The sequence below is a fragment of the Labeo rohita genome, chromosome 7 (genome assembly GCF_022985175.1).
Source record: "Labeo rohita strain BAU-BD-2019 chromosome 7, IGBB_LRoh.1.0, whole genome shotgun sequence".
Taxonomy (NCBI): Eukaryota; Metazoa; Chordata; class Actinopteri; order Cypriniformes; family Cyprinidae; genus Labeo; species Labeo rohita.
The window spans coordinates 13,729,775-13,757,021 of NC_066875.1; the positions used below are offsets into that span (position 1 = coordinate 13,729,775).

Here is a 27,247-nt window from a genome sequence, read left to right on the forward strand (position 1 = left end):
TTTGTGTTCTCTGCTTCCCAGAGCTTCTTTTTGTGAACGGTATTTCAATGCTAGCTCGGAGACCTGTAACGGCAGACCGGCAGGAGACTGCCGAACTAACTGTTCTAGAGACCCCCGAGGGGGTGACGAGCGTCCCGGTTCCGCTACGTCCTCGGGCGGAGAGATCTGGGACAAGCGCTCGCCGGAGGCCGCTGCGCCCTGTAACACTGGCAGGGGTAGCAGACTGACCTCCCAAGGGCACCGAGGAGAGACGGACACCGTGTAATACGGTGCAACCCACTCTTCCCCGGTAGGGGCTGCCCTTGGCGGTCCTGAGCTGGTGTCAGGACCGCTTTGCCGGGGGCCTCCAAGACTGAAGCACGACCCGCAGGTCGGGCCTCGCCTTAGAGGACCCTGGCCTAGAGTGCCGCTGATCTCGGTCCCGGGACGGGGGAGCGCGAGTAGCGACACTCAGTTTCACGGTTGTGGCTGCTCACGCCCAGCAGCCGCAGAAGCTAGAGAGCGGCGAGGCAGGAACCGCTGGAATGCCGCCGCCTGCTTGCGAACCTCCTGGTACCTGCTGACGACAGAGTCTACTGCGTCGCCAAACAGGCCAGACTCTGTCCTTCTCTTTCATGTCGGACAGGGTCAACCACAAATGCCTCTCCGCCGCCACTATGACTGCCATAGACCGCCCCACTGCCCGGGCGGTCTCCTTGGTGGCGCGGAGAGCTAAGTCAGGTGTCCTGCGGAGTTCCTCCAGATCTACTTTCTCGCCCTCATCTAGCCCCATCAGCAGGTCGGCTTGATAGGCTTGGAGCACAGCCATGGTATGAAGGCATGCTCCAGCCTGACCTGCTGCCGTGTACCCCTTACCCACAAGCGCAGATGTAGCGCAGAGCGGCTTGGAGGGTAAGGTGGGAGCCTTCAAAGACGATGCCGCGCCGGGGGACAGATAGCTGGCTAATGTCTGTTCCACCCGGGGCATCGCCTTGTAGGCTCGCTCATCGAGCCCCGCCACGTTTCCGTAATAGTCTGAGGCGGGGGCGAATAAGCGAGCCGAAAACGGTCTTGCCCACGACCTCGAGATTTCTGCATGGAGGTCGGGGAAGAAGGGAAGGCTCCTTCTTTGAGATGGGGGCTTACTCCGCAGAAAGCGTTCATCGAGTCTACTTTTCTGTGGGGCAGTTTTTTCCTCGGCGGGCCAATCAATTTTTTATTTGGCCACCGCACGAGTAACCACCTCCAAGAGCTCCTCGTACTGCGGCGATTGAGGAAGTGGCTTCTCAACCACGCTCTCTAGGTCGACCTCCTCGGAGGACGACAGATGGAGAGAAGAGCCCGTCCCATGGGAGGAAGTAGCCGCAGAGCGGGCTTCCGATCCCTCAGAATGGACCACGGATCTGTCGGGTAAGGAAGGAGATAGGGGGTCACCCGTCTCCATTCCCTCCAACAAATCCAGTTGCGAACCCCAGGAATGTAGCAGCCGCTCCGCCTTGGCGGCAGCGGGGCCAGCACCCTGGGGAACGCTGGTGAAGGCTCTCTCCTCGAAGAGAGCCTTCCGGGAGCGGAGCGTCCGCAAAGGAAGGAGCCCACAATGCCCCCTCGAGGGCTGACGCAGCGTGCTCTGCTCCCAAGCAGACCACGCACATGCTGTGTGTATCCCTACTAGTGATGTAGCATTTGCAGGGAGGAACACACAGCTTGTAACGTGATCCGCTCTCGCCACTCTTATCTTTTGCCTTTTTCATAATTATTTCTCTACTAGACATCACCCTCAAATAAAAGTTGTGCTAAAACTTGCACGAAAAAACAGGGTGACAAGACACACAGAGAGCGCTCCGCTGAAAGACAGAAGCTGACGCCGGCAGCGTCGCACGTGCTTTTATGCTTCCTTCGATTGGCCAGATTACACATGTATTCAGAGCGTGCTTCCGCCAAAGGCATTCCCCTAGCGTTTTCGGACGCAGCTCGAGTTTCTGAAGGGGAAGCCTGATATTACTTACTAGACTATTTAATTCTAGTGTTCAATGCTGAGAAGCAGTTAGAAGCCTCAGAAGGACTAAACTAGGAAGGACACAACCTCACTTGGATTCAGCTTTCTGGCTGAGAAGGACCCATTTATTTTATTCTGAAACGAATCAGTGTTTTGAAAAAAATGGTTTAGTGAATGAATCAGTGACTCACTCATAAAGACTCATACAATTGCAAACACAGACAAGTAGATTGGGACCTGTTGTGTAATTTATTTCCTCATTATTCAAAATCTAATAAATGCTGATGTTACAGAAATCAACACCCATTTGACCTTTACACAGATAATCTTCAGGTGGTTGATCCTAATGAAGAACACCAAAACAATGAAGATGAAAATGTTTATACTCCTCTGGGTAGAGATGAGGAAGAGTATGACACCATCCTGACATCCAGCAGCTCTGTAGTAATAGTGAACCGCCCCCCTGCACCAACCCCTCGGCCTGACTCCCTACCTACCCCAGAGGACAAGACTCCCTTCATTGCACAAGGTTTGAATTTTTAGTTTTCTGAATTATTGGACAATTTGTGTTTTTCTTTAATCAGTGGTTGACACTGACAGCAAATGCACTTATTTCATTCCCATGCGAGCTCTTTAACAAACACTATTGTCTTCGATGACGTTAAAACATAATTATAATAATTCCCCCAATGTGGTTCTAAATGATACCACAAAGCTCTCATTTTACCCATTACAATAGTCAATGTTGCTATGTTTCCCCAGTTCAGTCAGTTCTCAGTGTTAATAAATACTTAATAAAATTTCTGACTGTTATTTGCCCCTCTAATCCTTTAATAGACTAGGGAGAAAAAAAGACCCAAATATGGACCATTCATTACAGCAATCTTAAATGTTCAATTTCAGTTTCATTAATAATTCAATAAGAGGAAGGTGCCAAATGACTTGTATTGTTAGAGCTTTATAAATCATGTATACAGTCCTGGAGCTGTATTCATAAAGCATCAAAGAAGCAGTGTTGTTCCTAGATCACGATCACTTTTGCCTCTTATGACAGTCAGGTCTCTTGATCTTGTGAAAAACAGTAACAGACCCTTGGTATACATTTCTTACAAATTTAGAGCATGATTCCAGAAAGCATGATTCCCTTATTTTTGTAAAACAATACAACAGCATAAAGATAAAGTGCAATAATCAAGAAAATGAGAGAAAATATGAGAAGTGTAGAGAATTGACACTTGCAATGTTAATCTCACCATCTATAAACTAGGGAGGTCATGGCCTGTGGTTAGAGAGTCAGACTTGTAAACCAAAGGTTGTGGGTTTGAGTCTCGGTACTGGCAGAGATTGTAGGTGGGGGAGTGAATGACCAGTGCTCTCTCTTCCACCCCATATACCATGACACTGTCTTCTACTCTCAATACCACAACTAAAGTAAGCCAAAAATGGCTGCCCACTGTTCCGGATGTTTGTTCAAGGTGTGTGTGTTCACTACTCACTGCTCTATGTGCACTTAGATAGGCAACACAACATTCCAAACTCCAAACGTGTCACATATTGATGCTTGGTCAGGACCCCTTTGGCGTAATTTTTTGACTTGCATGGTCTTCCACTGCTTTAAATAAGAAACCTTTGGCGCCAATATGTTGTCGCAAAAGGCAATGGGAATTTTATCGACATGATTAAATTACATATTGGTAATAATTTAATGTTGGTGCATGTTTTTTTTTTTTTTTCAATGTACACAGTCAAAACAATTATTTTTAAATTACACTACACTCTCAGAAAAAAAGGTACAGTTCTGTCGCTGGGGTGGTACCCTAAGGTACAAAAGTGAAAAGGTACATCTTTGTACCTTACCTACCCCTAAAGAGTACATATTAGTTCCTTAAAGGTACATGTTAGTACTTTGGAAGTACATATTGGTACCTTAAAGGTAAATATTAGTAGTTTAAAAGTACATATTTGTACCTTTTCACTTTGTACCTTAGCCCCAGTGACAGAACTGTACTTTTTTTTCTGACAATGTTGTAGTGGACAGCACATTCCAGGGCCCAGTTTATGACCACAATACTGGACATAGGTTTGCTACATTTTGATTGGATCTTGGTGAACTAACATAAACAGACTGTCCAGCGGCATCAGATAAAGATGCCAGGACAACAGCCAGACACCTCTTAGAGCACAAGAAGACCACCTTTGGTGCAAAGCCCGGGAAGGACAGAACTTCCTATTGGTCAAAATGCAGTTTGTGCCCTTCACCCACCTTGAGACTGTTCCTAAGGGTTTGGCCTGTGACCGACCATAAAAATTCCTTAAGACCTCCAGATGCAGCAGCAGTGGGTGAAACTAAGAGAGATCATGGAGATCCATCCAAATCCATTCATAACTGTTTTCAAACCTTAAAACTGATGTACACTACAACACACACATCTTATACTTATTCAGAGAAATAAGTATTCCTTGTGACAGCAACGTGTAGTGCAACATCTTACACAAATTTAGCTGTTAATGGACAAATTAATGCATGCATGACAGTTCAATCTTTTCCCATCATGTTTGGACTTTGGCATTCTGGTTATGGTTTGGAAAGTGATAAATGCACCGGTAAAACTTTAGTGACATTTTTCTAGCTTTGTGTTTGGATTATGCAAATAAATTCCACGGGAGGAAAGAAGGGTGGGCCACCCCATGTCCCCCCACTCTGATGGAACCAGCCAATCACAGCACGGAAATGGAGAAGCGCCAAATTGCAATCTCCTCCTCATCGGAAAGGGATAAAGGTACCCTTCCAAAAGACACTCCTTGTTCTGAGTCCTGTAAGGGATGAGACAGAAACAGATCACCTTCCGGTGACACGATAGCAGATCAACCTCAGTTTTGAGTCTGCGGCCGGTCGAGGAAACACACCAGTTCTGAGTCTGCCGCCCATTAAGGAGAGGACTGTAACAGAACAACAACGTTCTGAGTCTGCGGCCAGTCGAGGAAACATACCAGTTCTGAGTCTGCCGTCCGTTAAGGGAAGAGACTGCAACAGGACAACCAACGTTCTGAGTCTCCGGCCTGCAAAGGTGAGACAACAACAGATACCAAGTCCAAGTCTCCAGCTTTTGAGGCAGCAACAGATACGACCACGTTCTGAGCCTCTAGCCTGCGAGGAAAGAGATAATCTACGTTCAGAGTCTTCGTCCAGTGAGACAACAATTGATGCAGCATCCTGAGTCTCCATCCTAGAGAGACAAAGCGGATTGACCAAGTTCTGAGTCTCTAGCCCAGAGAGGCAGAAGACACACAGACATTTGCAACAAGGTTAAGCTCCGGCAAGCAAACCTTCACTTCAGGTACTTTTGCTTGCGTGTTCCAAGCTAAGGACCTTCAGCACCTACTTCAGGGCCACATCTGCGTGTTCCAGATCTTAGGACCCTTGGTGCTCCAGGAGATCAGCATCCTACAGCGCTTCATCTTCAAGGCTGTCGAAATGGATTCCTGCTCCTTTCCCCACTGTACTGCCACCAGAGCAACCAGTGGAAGAAGTCGCCGCCACCAGACTGCTCACTCAACCACAGCGAACGTAAATATCACTTCCAAACCTCTTCCAGAGACCTTGGCATTGTCGTATATTATCAGTATATAATTTTCTAAGTTACATTAGGTATTATATAGCTGATTGCAGTTGATAACAAATTACACATATTTGTTTGATGCATAGTAAGGTTATTCACCTTGTTTCAGAGTAGCAACAGTTTATCTTTCCAGATAACGTAGCTCTGATATAGCAACTCCCAACATAATCACTTGCTTTTTATGCACTTATGCACTTTATTCCTTCTTCATTCATGGTATTCATTTAGTAGTTGTTGATTACTCTTGTCTATCTTGTTAATAAAATTTATTTTATTACAACTTGTGTCTTCTTTGTGTTGATAATACAGAAGAGGTTCTACAAGTTAGAGATCCCACCAATCTTTCTTATGTGATGTACTCATAACCACACATTAATTGACACGTGATCCAAGAATCATAACGTCAGCTTTGACATGAGTACCCATCACTACCGTATTTCACCTCCCTAGGTTGGCGAAAGCTAAATTCACTGCCTTAATTGGCATCCCTAGGTTGGCGAAAGCGAAATTTATTACAATGTACTTGCACATTTATGAGAATTTAACCCAACCACTGCCCCTTAACTTAACCATTTGTCAATATAAAACACAGAATATAACAGTCAGATACAACTACAGTCACAGTTTATTTAAAAAGTATTAATATCCCAAGTCGTCTGATTGATTTCTGAGAGGAATAGACACGAACGCTGTCTCTATCCGCCATACAGCTCATCCTGTGTGCAGTGTACAAATTTAAAAACCGCTGCCAGAAGAAGTGTTACATCAGCTTTGGTTGTGAAATGCCATTGGCTCTTGTGTGTCTCGTGGCTGATTGCGTCATGCTAAGCTTGTCCGGGAGTATCTTTTCGAATCTGATATGTGCAGGAGCGAGACCATTTTCAGCAATTAAAACCTTATGACTGACTCTTTTCTTCACATAATGATATCGGAAGACTTGGAATGCAACGCGACTTGTTTGTAATACTGTTATACTGCTTTTTATAGTTACTTTTTGCAATAAATACCTGTCATTGTACTTTTTTTTTTTTTTTTGGATTTTCTCTGTTTTATATTGTTCAGAAGTGGGTAGGTTTAGGGTAGGTGTGGGGTTAGGTGCTCCAAAATATCTATGACAATATGAATTTATATAAAATGATTTTTGCAAATGCATGCAAACCATTAAATGCAATGCATAATGCAAACAACTAGAAGCAGTGGAGGACCCTTCACATCCAAACTTGACGCTAAAGGGGTACTCTGAGCTTCAAAAAGTGACTCAATGGGGTCCTGACCAAGCATCAATATGTGATGAGTTGGGAGTGAGAACAGGTTGGAATGCGATAAATGCTATTTAGTTTTTCAACATCAATTCCTTCATTACCTTTGACCAGCACTTATAGATAGCTGATTATAGATACAACGTTAACATGTTCGTGATTATTAGTGTCACGAACCCACACCTGAACGTCAGTCCGTCTGCAGGTCACTGTGACATATACATCCCACTAACTGGACTACGGACTACGTTCCCCATCAGCCATTGTGGCCATCACCTGTAACCAATCAGAGATTTAAACCCTTGTCTTCCTGTCAGTCACTGTCGAGTATTGGATTGCATTTAGCACTTGTTATGTGTTAGCAACTGTACGGAGCCTAAGTCAGTTTGTTTTCAGTCATGTTTCCTAGTTTAGTCTTGCCTTGTTCTTAGTCATGGCAGCAGTGACATGAGTCTTGAACCTTTGCTTTGTTATATCGTCTGGTCTGTCTCGCTGCCTGCCTATTGAAACTCTCGCCTGTCTGGATTATTCTTTCCTCTCGCCCTTCGGATAACGTTTGCCGTGGATCGACCCTTGCCTGTGTTACGGATTACTCTTTGTTTTGCTGTCTATATACCTGTCTGCCATTGTCTGACCCTGCCTGCCATGACCATGTCTTTGTCTCGTCCTTTAAATAAAAGTATGCAATTGGATCCGCCCGCTTCACGCTTCATCTCTGCGCACTCCGTAACAGAATACTCAGCCACTAAAGGATCCAGCAACTTTTCACAAGGACATAACCCAGGTATGGACACTGCAAGACTGTTGTTAGCACTCGAGCAGGGCACACGATCGCTCGAGGGCTACTTCCAAGAATATTTGAACATCGCACAGCATTCTGATTTGCCGGACTGCGTGCTGATAGACTTTTTCCACGAGGGAATTAATCAGCCGCTAAAGTCGCGGCTCAGACGCGAGGGTCCGCGATCTTCACTTTGTTTATTCATGGACTTTGCTCTGTTGTGTGTGGGCTCGCCGTTTACTGTGGGTGTCGCGGAGGAGGAACGCGACAACGCGGTAATGGCGGCCGTGCATCCCGCTCGCAAAATGGCGGCCGCGCCGGAGCGCGTTCATACCATGGCAGCGACAACGGAGCCCGTGCACAAAATGGCGGCGACAGCGGTGCCCGCTCGCAAGATGGCGGCCACGCCAGTGCACGCTCATGTAATGGCGGCGACAGCGGACCCAGTGCACAAAATGGCGGCGAAAACAAAGCTCCGTCATGTCACTGCTGCCATATCAGAGCCCAGTCAAGTTACAGCTGCATTTCCAGAGTCAAGTCAAGTTGCAGCTGCTGCTCCAGAGTCAAGTCAAGCTACAGCTGCTGTTCCAGAGTCAAGTCAAGCTACGGCTGTTGTTCCAGAGTCAAGTCAAGCTACAGCTGCTGTTCCAGAGTCAAGTCAAGCTACAGCTGCTGTTCCAGTGTCAAGTCAAGCCACAGCTGCTGTTCCTGTGTGAAGTCAGAGCCGCTCTTCCTAAGTCAAGTCAAGTTACAGCTGTTGTTCCTGTGTCAAGTCAAGTTAAAGCTGTGTTTCCTGTGTTAAGTCAAGCCAGAGCTGCTCTTCCTAAGGCAAGTCAAGTTAAAGCTGTGTTTCCTGTGTCAAGTCAAGTCAGAGCCGCTCTTCCCAAGTCAAGTCAAATTACAGCGGTCGTTCCTGTGTCAAGTCAACTTACAGCTGTGTTTCCCATGTCAAGTCAAGTTAAAGCTGTGTTTCCTGAGCCAAGTCAAGTCAGAACTGCCGTTTCTGAGTCAAGCAGAGTCAAAGCTGCCATTCCTGAGTCAAGCAAAGTCACAGCCGTCGTTCCTGAGTCAAGCAAAGTCAGATCCGTCGTTCCTGAGTCAAGCAAAGCCACAGCTGGTCTCTACGAACCAAGTCAAGTCACTGCTGATCCTCATAAGCTAAGTCAAGTCACCACTGGTCTTCGCGTGTCAGGTCAAGTCACCACTGATCTCCATGAGTCAAGTCAAGTCACTGCTGATCTCCATGAGCCAAGTCAGGTCACTGCTGATCTCCATGAGTCAGGTCAAGTCACAACTGATCTCCATGAGACAAGTCAAGTCACAGTTGATCAACACGAGCCAGGTCAAGTCACAGCTGGTCTCCACAAGCCAACTCAAGTCACAGCAGTTCTTAATGAGCCAAGTCAAGTTATTGCTGTTGTTTCTGAGTCAAGCCACGTCTCGTCTGGTCGTCCAGAGTCAAGTCACGTCTCGTCTGTCCGCCCAGAGCCAAGTCACGTCTCGTCTGTCCGCCCAGAGCCAAGTCACGTCTCGTCTGACCGCCCAGAGCCAAGTCACGTCTCGTCCGGCCTCCTAGAGTCTCGTCACGTCTCATCTGCCTGTCCAGAGCCAAGTCACGTCTCGTCAGACCACCCAGTGCCTTGTCACGTTTCGTCTGTCTGTCCAGAGCCTTCTCACGTCTCGTCTGACCTCCCAGAGCTCTGTTACGTCTCGTCTGTCTGCCCAATGCCTTGTCACGTCTCGTCTGACCTCCTAGAGTCTCGTCACATTTCATCTGCCTGTCCAGAGCCTAGTCACATCTCGTCTGGCCTCCCAGAGCCTCGTCACGTCATGTCTGCCAGTGTGATGGCGATCACCATTCTCAGTATGTGGGCCGCACACTACGCTCCAGAGGTCTCGTCTGTTCACAAGCCTGCGCCAGAGGTCTCATCTGACCCCCCTGAGCCTCGTCACGTTATGTCTGCCAGTATGATGGTGGTCACCATTCTCAGTATGTGGGCTGCGCACTACGCTCCAGAGGCCTCGTCTGTTCACAAGTCTCTTCCAGAGGTCCCGTCTGCCACCAAGTCTGTACCAGAGGTCTCGTCTGACCACGAGTCAGCCCCAGAGGCCTCTCCGGTCGGAGAAGCTGCGCCAATGCCTCCAGAGGTGTCAGCATCTGCTGTAGAACCTCCTATGGAGGCGGCGTTCTCCTATGAACTCTCTGCTTCTCTCCCTGTTCTGTCTGCCTCCTCTGTCCCTGCTCTCCCCAGGTCCCAGTCCATGACACAGGCCCCTGTGCCTCCTGCTCTGCCCTGGAGGGCCCCTGTGCCTCCTGCTCTGCCCTGGAGGGCCCCTGTGCCTCCTGCTTTACCCTGGAGGGTTCCTGGTCCATCTGTCCTGTTGTGGTGGTCCTCAGCCCTGCCTGTCCTGTTTGTTCCGCCCTGGAGGGCTCCCGCGCCTCCTGCTCCACCCTGGAGGGCTCCCGCGCCTCCTGCTTCACCCTGGAGGGCTCTCGCGCCTCCTCCAGCGCCTGTCCTGTCTGTTCCACCCCGGTGGGCTCCTGGTCCGCCTGCCCCGCCCTGGAGGGCTCCTGGTCTGTCTGTCCTGTTGTGGTGGTCCTCAGCCCTGTCTGTCCCGCCAGCTCCGCCTGGGTTCTCTGCTCTGCCGGTTCTGCCTCAGTCCCCTGGACCACCACATGGTCCTGGTCCTCCTTCCCTTGCCTTGTCCCGCCCCCGCTCCACCGCTCACTCGGATTGTTTTGTGTTTGGAGCATCTGGAAGCCGCTCCTTGGGGGGAGGGCTCTGTCACGAACCCACACCTGAACGCCAGTCTGTCTGCCACCAGAGGTCGCTGTGACATTTACATCCCACTAACTGTTACACCACACCCCGGACTACGTTCCCCATCAGCCATTGTGGCCATCACCTGTAACCAATCAGAGACACTATTTAAAACCCGGTCTTCCTGTCAGTCACTGCCGAGTATTGGATTGCATTTAGCACTTGTTATGTGTTAGCAACTGTACGGAGCCTAAGTCAGTTTGTTTTCAGTCTTGTTTCCTAGTTTAGTCTTGCCTTGTTCTTAGTCATCCGAGTCTTGAACCTTTGCTTTGTTATATCGTCTGGTCTTTCTCGCTGCCTGCCTATTGAAACTCTTGCCTGTCTGGATTATTCTTTGTCTCGCCCTTTGGATAACGTTCGCCGTGGATCGACCCTTGCCTGTGTTACGGATTACTCTTTGTCTTGCTGTCTATATACCTGTCTGTCATTGTCTGACCCTGCCTGCCTTGACCATGTCTTTGTCTCGTCCTTTAAATGCGTTCACGCTTCATCTCTGCGCACTCCGTAACAATTAGCCAGTTGTACTCAATGTTGGGAAGGTTACTTTGGAAATGTAATAGGTTACAGATTACAAGTTACTTGATTTAAAATGTAATAAGTAGTGTAACTTTTCAATTACTTTATTAAAGTAATGTAACTTATTACTTTTAATTACTTTTCAAATTTCAAATATTTTCAACTGTTAATCATTTGAAACATTTAAACCAGGCAGAGTTAACCTTACAGTAACATTCAACACTGATTACTGTCAGACTTTCAAAATCCTTTATCACTTGAATTAAGATTATAATAAGTAAGGGATAACATACATCTTTATTTTGTAATAACAACTGGCTGAATGTACATTATCTCACTTATTACACAGCTGCTTGATAGATTATTTAGATGTTTCATGTCAAAATTATTAGACACAAAACACTGAGTTGAAATATTTGAACGCAAAGCTTCCATGAAGAAATCAGTTGCTGGCAAACGACAAGTTCAAACTAGACATTTTAGGGACACAGTGCAGTCATACCACTTTTCTTACACAACATTTCACCACATAAATAATGAAGTAGTAGTACTAGTTTGTTAGTTATCTTATAATCCATTACAGTGTACAAAAAAAAATAAAAAAATGGCAGCAGCTGCGTTTGTATGAAACAATAGAGCAAGTCCACGATACCAGGATGACAGAAATAAGAAATTGTACACATAATATTGAATTAAGCTTCAATATTTTATTAGCTAACCAAACGCAAAGCTTCCGCCAAGAAAAATTATCAAACATATAACACTGACTTAAGTTGCCCCGAGTCTGAGCTGTGTAATAATTGAATTTAAAGCACAGCCACATAAGTTCAGGCTTGTTTTTTTTCTTACTTGTTTTTTGGGGGCTTTTTATGCCTTTTATTGTGATAGGACAGTAGAGAGATGACAGAAAAGAGCTTGGAGGAGAGAGGGGAGCGGGATCGGCAAAGGACCTCGAGACGGGAATCGAACTCGGGTCACCGTGAGCGCAGTTGCACTATATGTCATAACAAGATCATAACATAAATAACATCATAACAAGAAATAGTTTAATAGCTATGATACTGGGTTTGAAATCAAATGTTTGCATAGTTATGACAGAAAACACTAGCATCTAACAATGCCTTGGAAAAACATCTTAAAAATAAAGTTTATGCATAAACCCAAATAGGAAATAAAACAGTTATCGAATAAGCATGTGTCCTATTCTGTGTCCTAAACTCCTGAAACATTGGTGTCTCATTTTAGATCAGTCAATGCAATTTATGAAATAAGTCAATTAAATCTGTAAGTGGGGGTGCGTGTGTGAAAAAATTCAGATGTAATCCCCTTTGTAATCACTGGCATTTTTTAAAAGTAACTGTAATTTAATTACATAGTTTTTCTCAGTAACTGTAACTAATTACAATTACATTTATTTTGTAATTAAATTACGTAATTCCGTTACATGTAATTAGTTACTCCCCAACACTGGTTGTACTGTATGCGTCATTTAGACAACACTGTCAGGCAAAGTAATGAGATGTATTTACAGCACTATCAGAGGCTATTTTGCATGAAACAGATGGTATCTAGCTAGTGCTATAAAATAAAAGCATCATATTTCATATTTTAATTCGGAGTGGATTGAAACATATGCAATGAACTGTCTTTTAACTTTTTAAAATATCTGTTGTAGAAGTCACAAAGACTTTTTATGAACAATCAAAATCCTACCTAAGCCTTCATGTCTGACTAAATGATGAAGAGAATGAAAAGTAAGTTTAACAAGCCTCTTCATCAAAAGGAAATGAAGGACAAAAAGGAAGCCAAACATGTGTTCTATTTCTGCAATATAGTAATTATCTGTTTCTCTCTGAAATTCCCTCTCTCTTATGTACAAACTCATTTAGTGCTCGTATAGGCATCACACTGGGTATTTATATTTATATCATGGAGGGAGTCGTCATTGTTTTTTTTAACAGATTTAAACTGAAGTATAGTGATATATTTAGAAAGAATAACATGGACCAGGTTAAATGACCTCATATGTCACATGTATTTTCATCAGAGTGCATTATTGAAATGGGACTCATCAAAAGCGTGGATAGATCCAAGTGCGAGCTTTATTGTACAGATCGTGGTCAAGACAGGCAGGGTCAGACACCAGCAAACAGTAACATCCAGGGCAAGACAAAAGCGTAATCCAAAAAACATGCAAAAGGTCAAAATCCAAGAGAGCAGTCCAAAGTAACAAAATAAACAAGGCAATGAAACAAGCAGAAACTATGGCAATGAACAAGGCAAAATCTATGGCAAGGAAACAAAACTATGAACATGGAAACAATAGCAAGAAACAAGGAAAACGCTTGGTAGAGTCCGCACAGGCAAAACAATACTTTGCAGAGTCCTGTTTGGCATGGCCCTCCTTATATGGCCACCAAACAGGAAGTAACCATAGAAGCAGCAGAGGGAGCGGTAACAGACAGTACTAGGGTAAGGGCTCCCTCTGCTGGCGTGCCGTTACAATTATGCATTATCCATTCCATGCACACAATGCTCAAAGTTTTTATTTTTTTTCCCCTTAATCACTTTGGCTCATCATTAGCTTTTTAAATTGTTTGACATTGTTTAAACTGTAAGTGCAATTGTCACAGCTGTTTGCTGGAACATTAACACTTTACTGCATGTCTGCAAAAAAATAAAATAAAATAATAATAATCCATGCTTCAAAACCTAGTTATTGTGTCAGTTATTGTGGCCAATGATGCCAAAATGGAAATGGATTTTATCATTTTGTGAGCTGTACAGGTCAAAATGTTTTATTTTATTATTTTTTTTTTATTTCAGCATATCAGTCAACTAAGCAAATGTTTGTTTTAAACTAATTACATAAACAAATTAGTTGACAATGATTGTGATTGTGAATGTGATCATGTACTATACAAGAATGTCAGTTTTATGAATTAGTTTAGATGAATGCTTGTGTATGACAATGAGATTTTCAAATACAGATTTTGACAGTAGGAAAAAAAAATCTGGGAATGGTAAATACTGCAATACACAGAAAAGTAATATGAACATTTGTATTTATATAGGACATTTATTGTTACTGAAATGTGTTACATGCAAACAAAAAATTCAGTTGCTTGTTCATTTTTTAATACATTTCTTACATGTAAAGTCATACTGAACATAAAATAATCTGGCAAATATACCAGATGTGGTTCAGTGTCCAATGAGATTGCAGCCTTTGGCCAGATATACATACCCAGCCTCATATACAAAAACAAAAATGTGGGTTATTTCATGTCTTTCCATCACTATTATTTATCAGAAATGCTTAGCTTATTCTAGACAGTTAAGTAAATGTTTATTTTTTTCCCCCCTGTTCTTATGGATATCTACAACTTCAAAAAGTATGCACAGGCATCTCTGAAGAAGAGTAAAGCTCCCTGTACAATCTACTAAGTACACCAATGGTTCATCTGAACACACACACTTTATCATTACCACAGGTCCTTCATACTATTCCAATTCCTCTCTAATGGCAGCTTATAGAGTTGTTTCATAGATATTTGATTGTTTTTTAAGAGGAAATGCTGAAAGAATTGATATTAGCGAAGATATTGTCATGTCTTCTTATTACATGTGGCTGTTGTTAATGGTTGTAACGTCCCTCCATGTTCAAAAATGGTTGTGATTGTGTTGCAGGCAGTTTCACTGAGAATCGACTCATTAGTTGTGATTAACAAGCAATGTCATGTAGATATTGTGCAAATTGTAGATGACCGTACTTGCTAGTTTCCACACATGTGCGAAACATGCACAGTTTCCTTAAATCAATAAGAAATGCAACCAATCAGGGGTGTGTTTCCCAAAAGCAACTATGGTCACACATTCCATCATTACCAATAGAGTTCAGTGGAACTAACGGCCATAGTTAGCTAACAATGCTTTTGGGAAACACACCCCAGAGCAGCCTAACAGGCCAAAAAGGGTTAGCATTGCACATTACATGTTTTCCATCGCTCTTATTTCACAACATGAAAATACAAGGAAAGAGAAAGCAAGGTTTTTCCATTCATTCGTACAGAGGGTCTCTCGCCTACGCACTGATCAGATTTATTCGCCTACTCAAAGAGGCTAAAAGCCTCTAGGGGAGGGGCTAGTGTATGTTGTGCCTTTGGACTTAAGCTACAGCAGCTTGGTCTTTACAAGTGTAACGAACCCAAGATAACAGAAAATGACAGCACAATCGATCTCAGGAGATAACGACAAAATGAAAGAACATTCCCAAGAATGCAGGATTGCTGCATAAAATTCCACATGATTGAAGCTAGTTTTGAAATCTTTGTCAAATCAAATGCTGGGACATTATGGTGCTCTTTATGAGTATGTTATAAGGAATGTCTTAAATGATGAACAAGAGACAAGGTTTTCTAACAAAGGGTTAGAGTTAACCCTAACCCATGAGAGTGGGACATGTTGACATAGTGCTCTGCAGAACACATGCAGCATATCATTTAAAGCACAATCAATCACAATCACTGAGTATATCCTTCCCTTAAATTCAGTTTGCTTACTTTCACTGATCTCTGTGGGCTTTGCATCTCATTCATTTGACTATTTAACCCTCACTGAGTTGGAAGACAGCTTCATGTTTATCTGGAAGCAACTGCTTATTATCCAGTATTGTCTTGTCTCATATCTTGAAATGCACTGTTCATACTGATTGTTTTTAAATACATGCCTCCACCTAGTGGACTATCCAGGATAATTACGATTTATTCTCAGATGCGTGTGGTGCACTGCTGAGGTGTGGAAGCAATAACTGGAACTCTAATAATGATATGTTGTATTTATGTGGATTTTTAAAATAGTTTTTCAGAAGAAAAAGTCCCAAGGAGATGCTGAAACACTATACTCTCTTCCCACAAGACAGGGTGAGATTTGTCTGTCTAAAAACTGAATCTTTTTATGTGGACTATGAAGTTATGTTTTTGATCTTTTCTTTAAATAATAATAAAACATATTAAATCATACAGCTGATGTTTTAACTGCTTTGTGGTCTCCATGGTGACAGCGAGGCAGAGGGACAGCATCTCATCCACTTATGACACGTTTGTGCCCAGTCAGCCACCAGGACTGGACGAACTGATAAAACTTCAGGAGGAAGTGAAGATGGGATCTCTGAGTATAGATGATGCTCTGGATCGATTCAACGACTGGCAGAGGCTTCAGAAGGGAATGGATAGCATACAACAGGTAGTAGACATGGATGACCCTGTGGTCCTTTAGAATGTTAATAGAATACTAATATGATACTTTTCACATTCTCACTAGTTTGTGTATGTGGTGGAAACTGACATTATAAACATTTTTTTTTAATACAAATGGGTAACTTTTTTGTCATTAAAATAATTACACATCATTTTAATGACAAAAAAAGGTGTGGACACATTGGTAACACTTTCTATGAAGCCCGTATTTATAATACATTATAAGGGTATTCTTAAGGCATTATAATGAATGCATAATGCATTACAAAAAAACAAAACAAAAAACAAAAGGCCCTTATGATATGTTATATCATCTCATGAATATTTATAGGAATTTTAATGTATTATAATATTTTCTTATTTGTGGTTATAGCTTTTAAGAGTGTGATGATTTATAACACACAATGAACATGCTGCATCCACTCAGTGTTTGGGAGTAACTAGTTACATGTAACGGAATTACGGAATTTAATTACAAAATAAATGTAACTGTAATTAGTTACAGTTACGTAGAAAAAACTGTAATTAAGTTACACTTACTTTTTAAAATGTTAATGATTACTAAGGGGGTTAACTTACATCTGAATTTTCAGGAGTTTAGGACACAGAATAGGACACATGCTTATTCGATAACTGTTTTATGTCATATTTGGGTTTATTCTAAGGCACTATTAGATGCCAGTGTTTCCTGTAACTATGCAAACATTTGATTTCAAAACCAGTATCATAGCTATTAAACTCTTTCTTGTTGTAATTTCAAATCTGTATTTAATCTCAGAATGATCTAAAAATAAATAAGAGGTGTTAAGTCTGAATTTGTGGTGGCTGTGCTTTAAATTATTACACGGCTCTGTGGAATGTTTAATTTTGATTGGTTAGTCATGGCATTTCAAGGTATATTACTCTTCGATAACATCTGGTAAAAGCTAATAACACAGACTCATTTGGGCAGCTTAAGTCAGCACTACATGCTTGATAGTTTTCCTTAGTGGAAGCTTTGCGTTCTTTTGTGACAAGCAGCTGTATAATAAGTGGGATAATGTACATCCAACCAGTTGGTATCACAAAATAAAGATGTATATTGTCCCTTACTTATTATTATCTTAATATTATCTTATCTTCAAGCGATCTTGAAAGTCTGACAGTAATCAGTGTTGAGTGCTACTGTAAGGTAAACTCTGCCTGGTTTCAAAATGATTAACAGTTGAAAATATTAGAAATTTAGGAATGTAATCAAAAAGTAATCAAATGTAATAAGTTACATTACTTTAATAAAGTAATTGAAAAGTTACACTACTTATTACATTTTAAATAGAGTAACTTGTAATCTGTAACCTATTACATTTCCAAACTAACCCTCCCAACACTGCACTTAAGTTACAATGGATTATATTTCTCATGGCTATCATGTATTATAAGTCTCATATCTTGCCATATTTCTTATGCTACATTACTTACAGCAGACTAAGACCACTTAAGTAATAATAATAATAATAATATTTTTCTAACACAGCCACAAGATCAGATGAATTTGTAATACGACACATTTGTTTTGAACTATATTTATTGTAATATCAGTTTGATTATTTTGATGGTACCCTTTAGACAGCTGTTGATAAGTAACTCTGCAACTACGTCAACTAGCAATCATTAGAGTATTAGTAGTATGTCTGTGACTGTAAAAGGTGTTGGGGAAAGTTACTTTTAAAAGTAATGCATTACAATTTTGCATTATTCCCTAAAAAAAGTAACTAATTACATTACTTATTTACAGAAAGTAATGCATTACGTTACCTTTGCTTTACTTTTTAATCTGGGCAGGGCATGCTTGTTTGTTTTAATATAAAAAGGTTCTTCTCTTACTCACGATTTCTCTCAATATGGGGACAGGAGAGCTTTCAATCAATAAATGGGGGAAAAAAGTAACGTCTTGGTTATGTAGGGTAGCCCTCGTTCCCTGATGGAGGGAACGGAGACGTTGTGTCAAGTGTACGACACTAGGGGTCGCTCTTGGGAGCCCAAACACCTCTGACAACTTTGAGAAAAGGCCAATGAAATTGGGTGTGCAGAATTTGCATAGCTGGCCATGTCTACATTACTTAAGCGTGCGCAGCGAGAGTGCGGGCAGCCCTCGGGAGCTGACACAGCCGGCTTCGCCGCGAGCTCTCATTCAGAGGGGGAAGGACCGCAGCGCGGGCTTCCGAACCCAAAAAGAGAGCGCTAGATCTAGGGAGAAAGGCAGAGATAGAGTGGACCCGTCTCTAACCCGTCCGTAGATCTATATAAGATCCCCACGATCACAGCCACTGCCCTGCCTCGGCAGAAGCGGGAGCTGAGTGCGGGGAATGCAAACGCGGGCAGTCAGCTCCCTCGAAAACTGACTCCAATGCTTCGCTCCCAGACAGACAACAAATAGATGGCGCAGCCGAAATGGCGCAGGCAGAGAGGAACACACAGTCCAAATGCCGCTGCTTATATTCGTAAGAATGCTTTGTAGGACATAGTGACACTCTCAAATAAAAGCTGTGCGAACTAGCACAAAAAACAGAGTGACACACACACACAGAGCGCTTGCTGAAAGACAGAAGCTGCCGGCTGCATGCACCGCACGTGCTTTAAGCTCTCTGGTCTCTACGTCACCCCGCCTGTGACGTCTCGCTTCTCCATTGGACTGTATGCACACGAGTTTCAGAGCGTGGTTACGCTGGAGGCGTTCCCCTAGCATTTTCGGACGCAGCTCGAGTTCCCAAAGGGGAACTTGGCAGAGTCGTGTAGCCAAGTTGGGTAGTCCTGAGAAGCCAACAGGAGGGATTGGGCCCCAGTCATCTCGGGACTCTGCTAGCAGTCTGAGAGGAACTAAACCCGTCGTACCTGGAGTGGGGATGTCGTGGCTGTTTAATAGAGCAAAGGGCGCCGTGCCAAGAGATGAAAGCCCCAAGGAATACGGGGTGCCTTTGCCAACATGTAGAGATACCAGGTGAGTGCCCAACACATCCTGGTCTGCAGACTCAGCATCTGGCCGTCTCATGGAGGGCCATAGTGCTGTAAGATAACCAAGAGGAAGAACGCTCTTACTGACCACGTAGAGACTGTCTGCTGGATGACAGACGGTCGGAATGGGGCCAGACCCATCTCTCATCCCCGGGTCGAGAGTGGATCTGGGCAGGTCAGTTAGTCCGCCTCCTCTGGGTTGCTCGTCTGAGGAAGACTTAGAAACCTAACGAGGGTTCTAGGTAACCTACTGACGACCTGATATTGCCACCCTCCCGCAAGAACTTTGACCATTGGGCGGGTCTGGCTGGCAGTTCTGCAGGGGGCCGTCTGTGGCGACAAGCAGACGAGGGTAGCCGGGGGTACGGGGCCGGAGCCCGACCCACACCTGAGGCCAGATATATGATGGCCTTCGTCTGCTTTTTTAAAAATTTTTATTACCGTGAAGAACTGGCGTGCAAATTCTATCATGGTGTCGTTGAATGGACCGACCTGGGAAATGGGGGTTCAAGAAGCAGACTTCTTAACTTCCCGCATTTCTGCCAGGTTAAGCCACGGGTGGCGCTCCTGGACCAACAAAGTGGACATCGCCCTTCCCAAAGCCTGCACTTCAACTGCATAATTGGTCACTGGATGCAGTTCCTGTAGCTTTAGGTTGGAACCACCTTCGGACACAGCTTGTCCAGAAGCCGTGTAAGCCTTTGCCCGGACAGAATTTACAGGCCCTGGACGGGAGCCTTGGGGGGGATCCCATCAAGTGGCGGCATTTTTGCAGGGAGTGTACCGCAATCACCCTCTCCGCTTGGGGAACCTTCGTAAGCCCCCTCACTGGACCCCCATCAAGGGTGGTGAAGGAGGAAAACCGAGCCTTCCACGATTTCATCAGCTTCAATCGTTACCCAGATGTCTATTATTCAGCCCCTCCTTGGCTGCCCGTTTAAGCACGGCCGCCATTTTAGCGTCCGCCTCAAACTGAGAGTCAGCCCCCCGCAGAGGCTTGCTCAGCTGAAGCTTCAGCTTCAAATGGCTCACGCCCTCCTAGCGATGCTGCCGCCAACCATTCTGCCCGTTTAGGACCCCCGAATAAGAAAATCAGCTGTGCTGAGACAGACTAACAAACTCATCCGGAAGCTTGACCGAGGGACGCGAGAAGTGAGAGGTTTGCGGGGTTTTCAGCCTCGCAGCCTTGCTGTTCTCAGCTATGCAAATTCTGCACACCCAATTTCATTGGCCTTTTCTCAAAGTTGTCATAGGTGTTTGGGCTCCGAAGAGGGACCCCTGTGTGTTGACACAACGTCGGAGTGAATGACAGATAGAGAACTGGCGTTACCTATTTGAAAAAGTAACTCAGATATGTTCGTGTAAATTAAAAAGTAATGCGTTACTTTACTAGTTATTTAAAAAAAAGTATGTAACTCATTACGTAACTCACGTTACTTGTAATGCGTTACCCCTAACATTGACTGTAAATATATGCTAACATGCATATGTTGGTTGATGGTCCAACAACAGACATACTTATAACTAACTTTGCAAGTACATCAACATTCTACCTAATCTTAACCTAATTCTCTATTGAGAGTTAGTTGATGTAGTTGCAACTTTTTTTATAGTCAATAGACTAAGGGGATCAACAAAATAAAATGTAGTCATATAAAAGTTTTTTTTTTTTTTAGCTGAAGAGTATTACCTAGCTCACATCAATTAGTTAACATTAATATTAATTAACCTAACCACTCACAAGATGTAAGATACTGTGCAGATCTTAAATAAATGATGTCAAGATACGATACAGTCCATTATACTGTAAATGAAGTAGATTTAATATGGTGTTCATTGTGTTATAAATAATCATACTCCTAAAAGTTATAACCACAAACACATCAGTATTATTATGTGTTATAATTGTTGTTATGATTATTCATGAGTTGATGTAACATATAAGGTTTTTTTTTATAAGGTTATATATAATATGCATTCAGCTGGGCATAGTGTATGTGCATTTGTAGGAGTTTCCCTTTCAGATGTAAAATGTATGGGAGAAGGGTATTTAAATGAATCATGCAATTTACTAAGGTCAAGTCAGACTCGTCTTTTCCTGTGTTCTTTCGCCTTCACTGGGGGTCTGTCTCTGTGGCTCATTTAGTTGTCATGGTGTCCGTTGATATTCAGGGACGTTGAGGTCGTCTCTAGGTGCTGATCCACCATCTGGACTGGATACGGACTGGATCCAGGTGACTAGAGTGACAATCTGATCTGTATACGGACTGGATCTGGGTGGCTGCGGTGACCTCGAAATAAAAACGAAACAGAAGAATATTAGCGTAGATGATATTCTTCTTATGATGTGACAACTACATTGGGTGTTATGAAGTTTTCCCGTTTCCGGTTGACCTAACTAATGCAGCCTAACAATCCTTTAACTGATTTGAATAATAGAAATGTGTTAGTGTGTTATGTGTAGGCCATTTTAAAGAGATTGGTCTTTAATCTAGATTTAAAATTGACAGAGTGTGTCTGCCTCCCGAACATCGTTAGGTAGATTGTTCCAGAGTTTGGGTGCTGAAAAGGAAAAGGATCTGCTGCCCGCAGTTGCTTTTGATATTCTAGGTATTATCAAATGACCAGATTTCTGAGAACGCATTAGACGTTAAAGGCTATACTGCGATAAAAGCTTGCTCAAGTGCTGAGGAGCTAAACCATTTGGGTCTTTATAAGTAATTAGCAAGATTTTAAAATGTATATGTGTCACGAAATCACAACCTTCACAGACCTTCACAGACCAATTACAACCCATCGTCCATGGAAAGGGAGCACGCTCCACCCTCTTGCTCCCTTTCCATGGAATTCTGATTCACGGCACCTGCATCACATCATCAGCACTCTCTCTAGTTACCTCTTCTGCAATCTCTTGTCTGGTCTCGTCCTAACGAACTCTACAGACTCCCTACCAGATACGATCCCAAGACTGGGAATTCGTACTCGTCTTCTATTATCAGCGATCTGTCTACCCTTCGTCTGCCTCCGATACATTCCTTTTCAAGAGAGACATTTCCTAAATATCCAACAAAGTCTGCATTCTATCTGCACATTTATTCCCTCTCAGCTCTCGAGGACGACACCACGGACTTTGTGTTTCTAGCCAACCTAACACACTGTCTGGACAGCTGCCTCCGCACGTTCTATCACGCTGGACTTAACACCACCACATGAGCGCAGCTGTCCGGAGAGGTTACTCGAGAAAGCCTCGCTGCCTTTGTGGAGTGGGTGCTGGTGTCCTGCAGATTGCAGATGACCATGGACTTCGCAGACAACGACACCAGCCCCACTCCTGACCCAATGCCCAGACTAACATCACCCCGCAGTGTGGAGCGTCTGCCCGAGCCCACCGCGGATGGAGAGCCAAAGTCCAGGAGAGGAGCAACAGAGCTGAGGATCGCCCCGGAGCATGAGCCCATCACATCCGACCAGGTGCGAGAGCCAGGAACATCGCTTGCAACGGAGGAGTTCTCAGTGGAGCATGAGGATACAGAGGAAGGCCCCACCCACTGCACCTCCCTGAGGGTGAGCTAAAACTGGAACTGGAACTAATGGACCTAATAAATTTTGATGATAATATATATGCAGACATGCCCTCTATTATCCCACCATCATCAGAACTGTCAGTTGATCCTGAAACCTCTGTCTACCCTGATCTGTCTGCCTGCCTGGATTTCCCACCCACCCTCCCTCTTTTGCATCATCCACTCATCTCTGCCTCAGCCACGCCACCTCTGTTTCCTGGTAGCCCCTTTGCTCACCCTCAGCCCACCATCTGTGCGGTGGGCTCGCCACGGGTCTGCCATTCTCCATCGGTGTTGTGGCTGGAAGATCCACCTCCAGCCTCCGAGTCCTGGACTCCGCCTCCGCCCTCTGACCCAGCGACTCCATCCTGGCTCCTGGCTCCCTCATCTCCACCATCACCCATCGGCCCACCAGATCACAGATGACCATGGACTGCAATCCCTCTGGCTCCGCCTTGGTCGGTCGTCGACCCGCCATTTCTCCGGCCACGCCTCGTTGCTCTGTTCCACCGCCTCCACTGGGCTCCTCCCTCCCTCCAGCTCTGCCTCAGTCCTCTGTTGCTCTGAAAAAGCAACTCCATGTTTCCTGATGATGCCTCCCAGGGGTAACATGTAAAGTGTGAAAAGTAGTGGTCCTAAGTACTGAGCCTTGAGGAATGTGAGATAAAATTAGTTTTGGGTAAATCGAACAAGTAATTTTTGCTGCAGGTAATCTATTATGTAATAAATTTCGCTTTCATCAACCTAGGGCCGCCAATTAAGGTAATGAATTTAACTTTTGCCAACCTAGGGAGGTGAAATAGGGTAGTGATGGGTACTTATGTCACAGCTGACATTATGATTCTTGGATCACGTCAATTAATGTGTGGTTATGAGTACATCACATAAGAAAGACTGGTGCGTTCTCTAACTTGTAGAACATCTTCTGTATTATCAACACAAGGGAGGCACAAGTTGTAATAAAATAAATTTTATTAACAAAAGATAGACAAGAGTAATCAACAACTACTAAATGAATATCATGAATGAAGAAGGAATAAAATGCATAAGATGCATAAAAAGCAAGTGATTATGTTGGGAGTCCCTATGTCAGAGCTATGTTATCTGGAAAGATAAACTGTTGCTACTCTGAAACAAGATGAATAACCTTACTATGCATCAAACAAATATGTGTAAGATTTGTTATCAACTGCAATCAGCTATATAATATCTAAGGTAAATTAGAAAATCATATACTGATAATATACAACAATGCCAAGGTCCCTGGAAGAGGTTTGGAAGTGATATTCACGTTCGCTGTGGTTGAGTGAGCAGTCCAGTGGTGGCGACTTCTTCCACTGGTTGCGCTGGTGGCAGTACAGTGGGGAAAGGAGCAGGAATCCGTTTCGACAGCCTTGAAGATGAAGCGCTGTAGGATCTCCTGGAGCACCAAGGGTCCTAAGATCTGGAACACGCAGATGTGGCCCTGGAGTAGGTGCTGAAGGTCCTTAGCTTGAAACACGCCAGCAAAAGTACCTGAAGTGAAGGTTTGCTCGCCGGAGCTTAACCTTGTTGCAAATGTCTGTGTGTCTTCTGCCTCTCTGGGCTAGAGACTTAGAACTTGGTCAATCCGCTTTGTCTCTCTAGAATGGAGACTGAGGATGCTGCATCAGTTGTTGTCTCGTTGGACGAAGACTCTGAACGTAGATTATCTCTTTCCTCGCAGGCTGGAGTCATCAGCCCTTCCTCCACCATGGTTCCTCCCTCTGTCGGCTCTGCCGTGGGCCGCCATCATGGCTGCAGCCTGGGTTTCGCCTGGCTCCTCCTGCTCCAGGTCCCTTCTGTCTCCACCCTGGCTCCTTCCTTTGTCTGATCCATCCTGGACCCTTCTGTCTCCTCCTTGGCTCCTCCCTCCATCGTCACCACCCTGGACTTTGTTTGTTGTCCTCCTCCTGGGAGTCCATCCTCCGCCAGAGCCTCTTCCTACACTGACTTCCTGTTGCCAATATTGACAGTATGATGTTTAATAGGAAGCCAGTGCAGTGTGGGACAGACCCGGTCTAATATGGTCATACTTCCTGGTTCTAGTAAGAACTCTAGCTGCTGCATGTGCACAAAGAGCAACCACCCAATAAAGCATGACAATAATCTAACCTTGAGGTCATGAACGCATGAATTAACATTTCTGCATTTGACTCTGAGAGCATAGGTATCATTGTTATCAAATAGCACACCTAGGTTCCTAACTGATGATGAAGAATTGACAGAGCAATCATCAAGTGATAAACAGTGTTCTAGGTTATTACGTGCAGAATTTCAGGAATTAACACCTCTGTTTTGTTTTTTTTTTTTATGAGAAATTAGAAGTAGGAAATTACAATTATCCAGTTTTTATATCAACTATGCATTCCGTTAGTTTTGCAAATTGGTATGCTTTGTTGGGCCGCAAAAAAATATAAAGCAAAGTATCATCAGCATAACAGTGAAAGCTAACTCCATGTTTCCTGATGATGCCTCCCAGGGGTAACATGTAAAGTGTGAAAAGTAGTGGTCCTAAGTACTGAGCCTTGAGGAATGTGAGATAAAATTAGTTTTGGGTAAATCGAACAAGTAATTTTGCTGCAGGTAATCTATTATGTAATAAATTTCGCTTTCGCCAACCTAGGGCCGCCAATTAAGGTAGTGAATTTAACTTTTGCCAACCTAGGGAGGTGAAATAGGGTAGTGATGGGTACTTATGTCACAGCTGACATTATGATTCTTGGATCACGTCAATTAATGTGTGGTTATGAGTACATCACATAAGAAAGACTGGTGGGTTCTCTAACTTGTAGAACATCTTCTGTATTATCAACACAAGGGAGACACAAGTTGTAATAAAATAAATTTTATTAACAAAAGATAGACAAGAGTAATCAACAACTACTAAATGAATATCATGAATGAAGAAGGAATAAAGTGCATAAGATGCATAAAAAGCAAGTGATTATGTTGGGAGTTGCATACAGATCCAACACTCTCCTCCTACCTCATTCCTCAAAACACTTCTTTGCAGTAGTGCCAATGCACATGCATAATTTCCTTCACACTTAGCTTTCTCTGCCCTAACCTCCTTCATACCAACATTAATATCTGAATTCATAATAAATTCTATATCGGTTGGTGAAACATCACACGGCGTATCAACTGGATTCGGAAAAAGTCCCGTCATTACCTCTCGTATTGTCAAGTCGGGTTCTGGATGGATTACATCAATCTGTACTTCTTGATAAGCATCCCTGTTCTCCCTAGCCCATGCACAATAATATAACCCAGCATCAGTGAGCTTAACGTTGTATATAGTAACTTTTAACAACCACATATGTTGTATCTTCCTGTTTTTCCAAATAATCTTTTCTACTATGCTCACCTGAAATCATGGATCTATACCCTCTAAGACCTCTTTCGTCAATTGAACAATAAATTTGTCAAATGCAAGAATAGCTTCTACAATTGAACACTGCGTGAAACTCTCTAGTGGCGGATAATCCATCAATTTGGCCCTTAATGCGTACAGGGTTATATAAGGAGTTAGCACTGTTTGGCTCAATGGGCCACCTATCTTCTAGCCTCGGATAAGCCCCACCTCACTATAAGAGGTAGTTCCCTCCTCAGCTTAATCAGTGTTTTTCCTCCTACCTGTTAAGCATTAAGGTGAATCCCCTTTTCAGGATTCTATTTTAAATTGGAGCTTTCCTGCTCTCCTGTAGAATACTGCTTTACTCTTGAGGCGTGTATCCACTGCGGCTGGTAGTCCGTCAGAACTCCCGTCCTGGTTACTGCAATCACAGTGGCTGGTCCAAGATACTTCGGCTCTCCTATCCTCGTTGGCTTCAGACTTTTGATCAGCACACTCTGGCCTGGAACAAAAGAATGAGTAGGCTTTTCTGAGGGGAGAGGAAGACACAAAGAAACATCAGCACATACAGAGTTAAGTTTTTCTATTAAGGAAGTCACATAGTCCTCCTGTATCACCTCCAGGTCTCCTAAAGAAGCAATGCCTGCGCGGCCTTTGACCCATGGGGTCGGGAAAGGCCTACCCATTAGTATTTCAAATGGTGACAGTTTAGTGGTGGAAGATGGAGTCATTCTTATTTCTGTTAACACTGCTGGTAGCAAATCTACCCATTTTTTCCCCGTTTCCAGGACGGCTTTTGTCAGGCGTCCCTTAATGGTTTTGTTTAAACGTTCCACGTCCGAACATGATTGCGGATGGTACGGTATAGAGAAATGCCAATCGATGGACAATGATTTGGCCAAAAACTGTCGCAAATGGCGTCCCATTGTCACTCTCAATGGTAGTAGGTATACCAAATCTGGGAATTATCTCTTTAGTTAGAATTTTAACCACGGTCTTAGCGTCCTCTTTCGTACATGGGAACGCTTCTGGCCACTTTGAAAATCGGTCTACTATAACCAGAAGGTACTTTAAATTACCTATTGG

At 43.8% G+C, this 27,247-nt stretch overlaps 1 protein-coding gene across 1 annotated transcript in view; it reads left to right on the top strand.

The window, feature by feature from the left end:
• LOC127168750 (B-cell scaffold protein with ankyrin repeats-like) overlaps window positions 1–27,247 on the top strand; it is a 71,129-nt gene that overhangs the window by 23,769 nt on the left and 20,113 nt on the right. Inside the window, exons 4-6 of the mRNA XM_051115810.1 lie at window positions 2,298–2,504; window positions 15,833–15,895; window positions 16,036–16,217. Coding sequence (XP_050971767.1) covers window positions 2,298–2,504; window positions 15,833–15,895; window positions 16,036–16,217 — 452 coding nt within the window. The remainder of the gene's footprint in view (window positions 1–2,297; window positions 2,505–15,832; window positions 15,896–16,035; window positions 16,218–27,247) is intronic.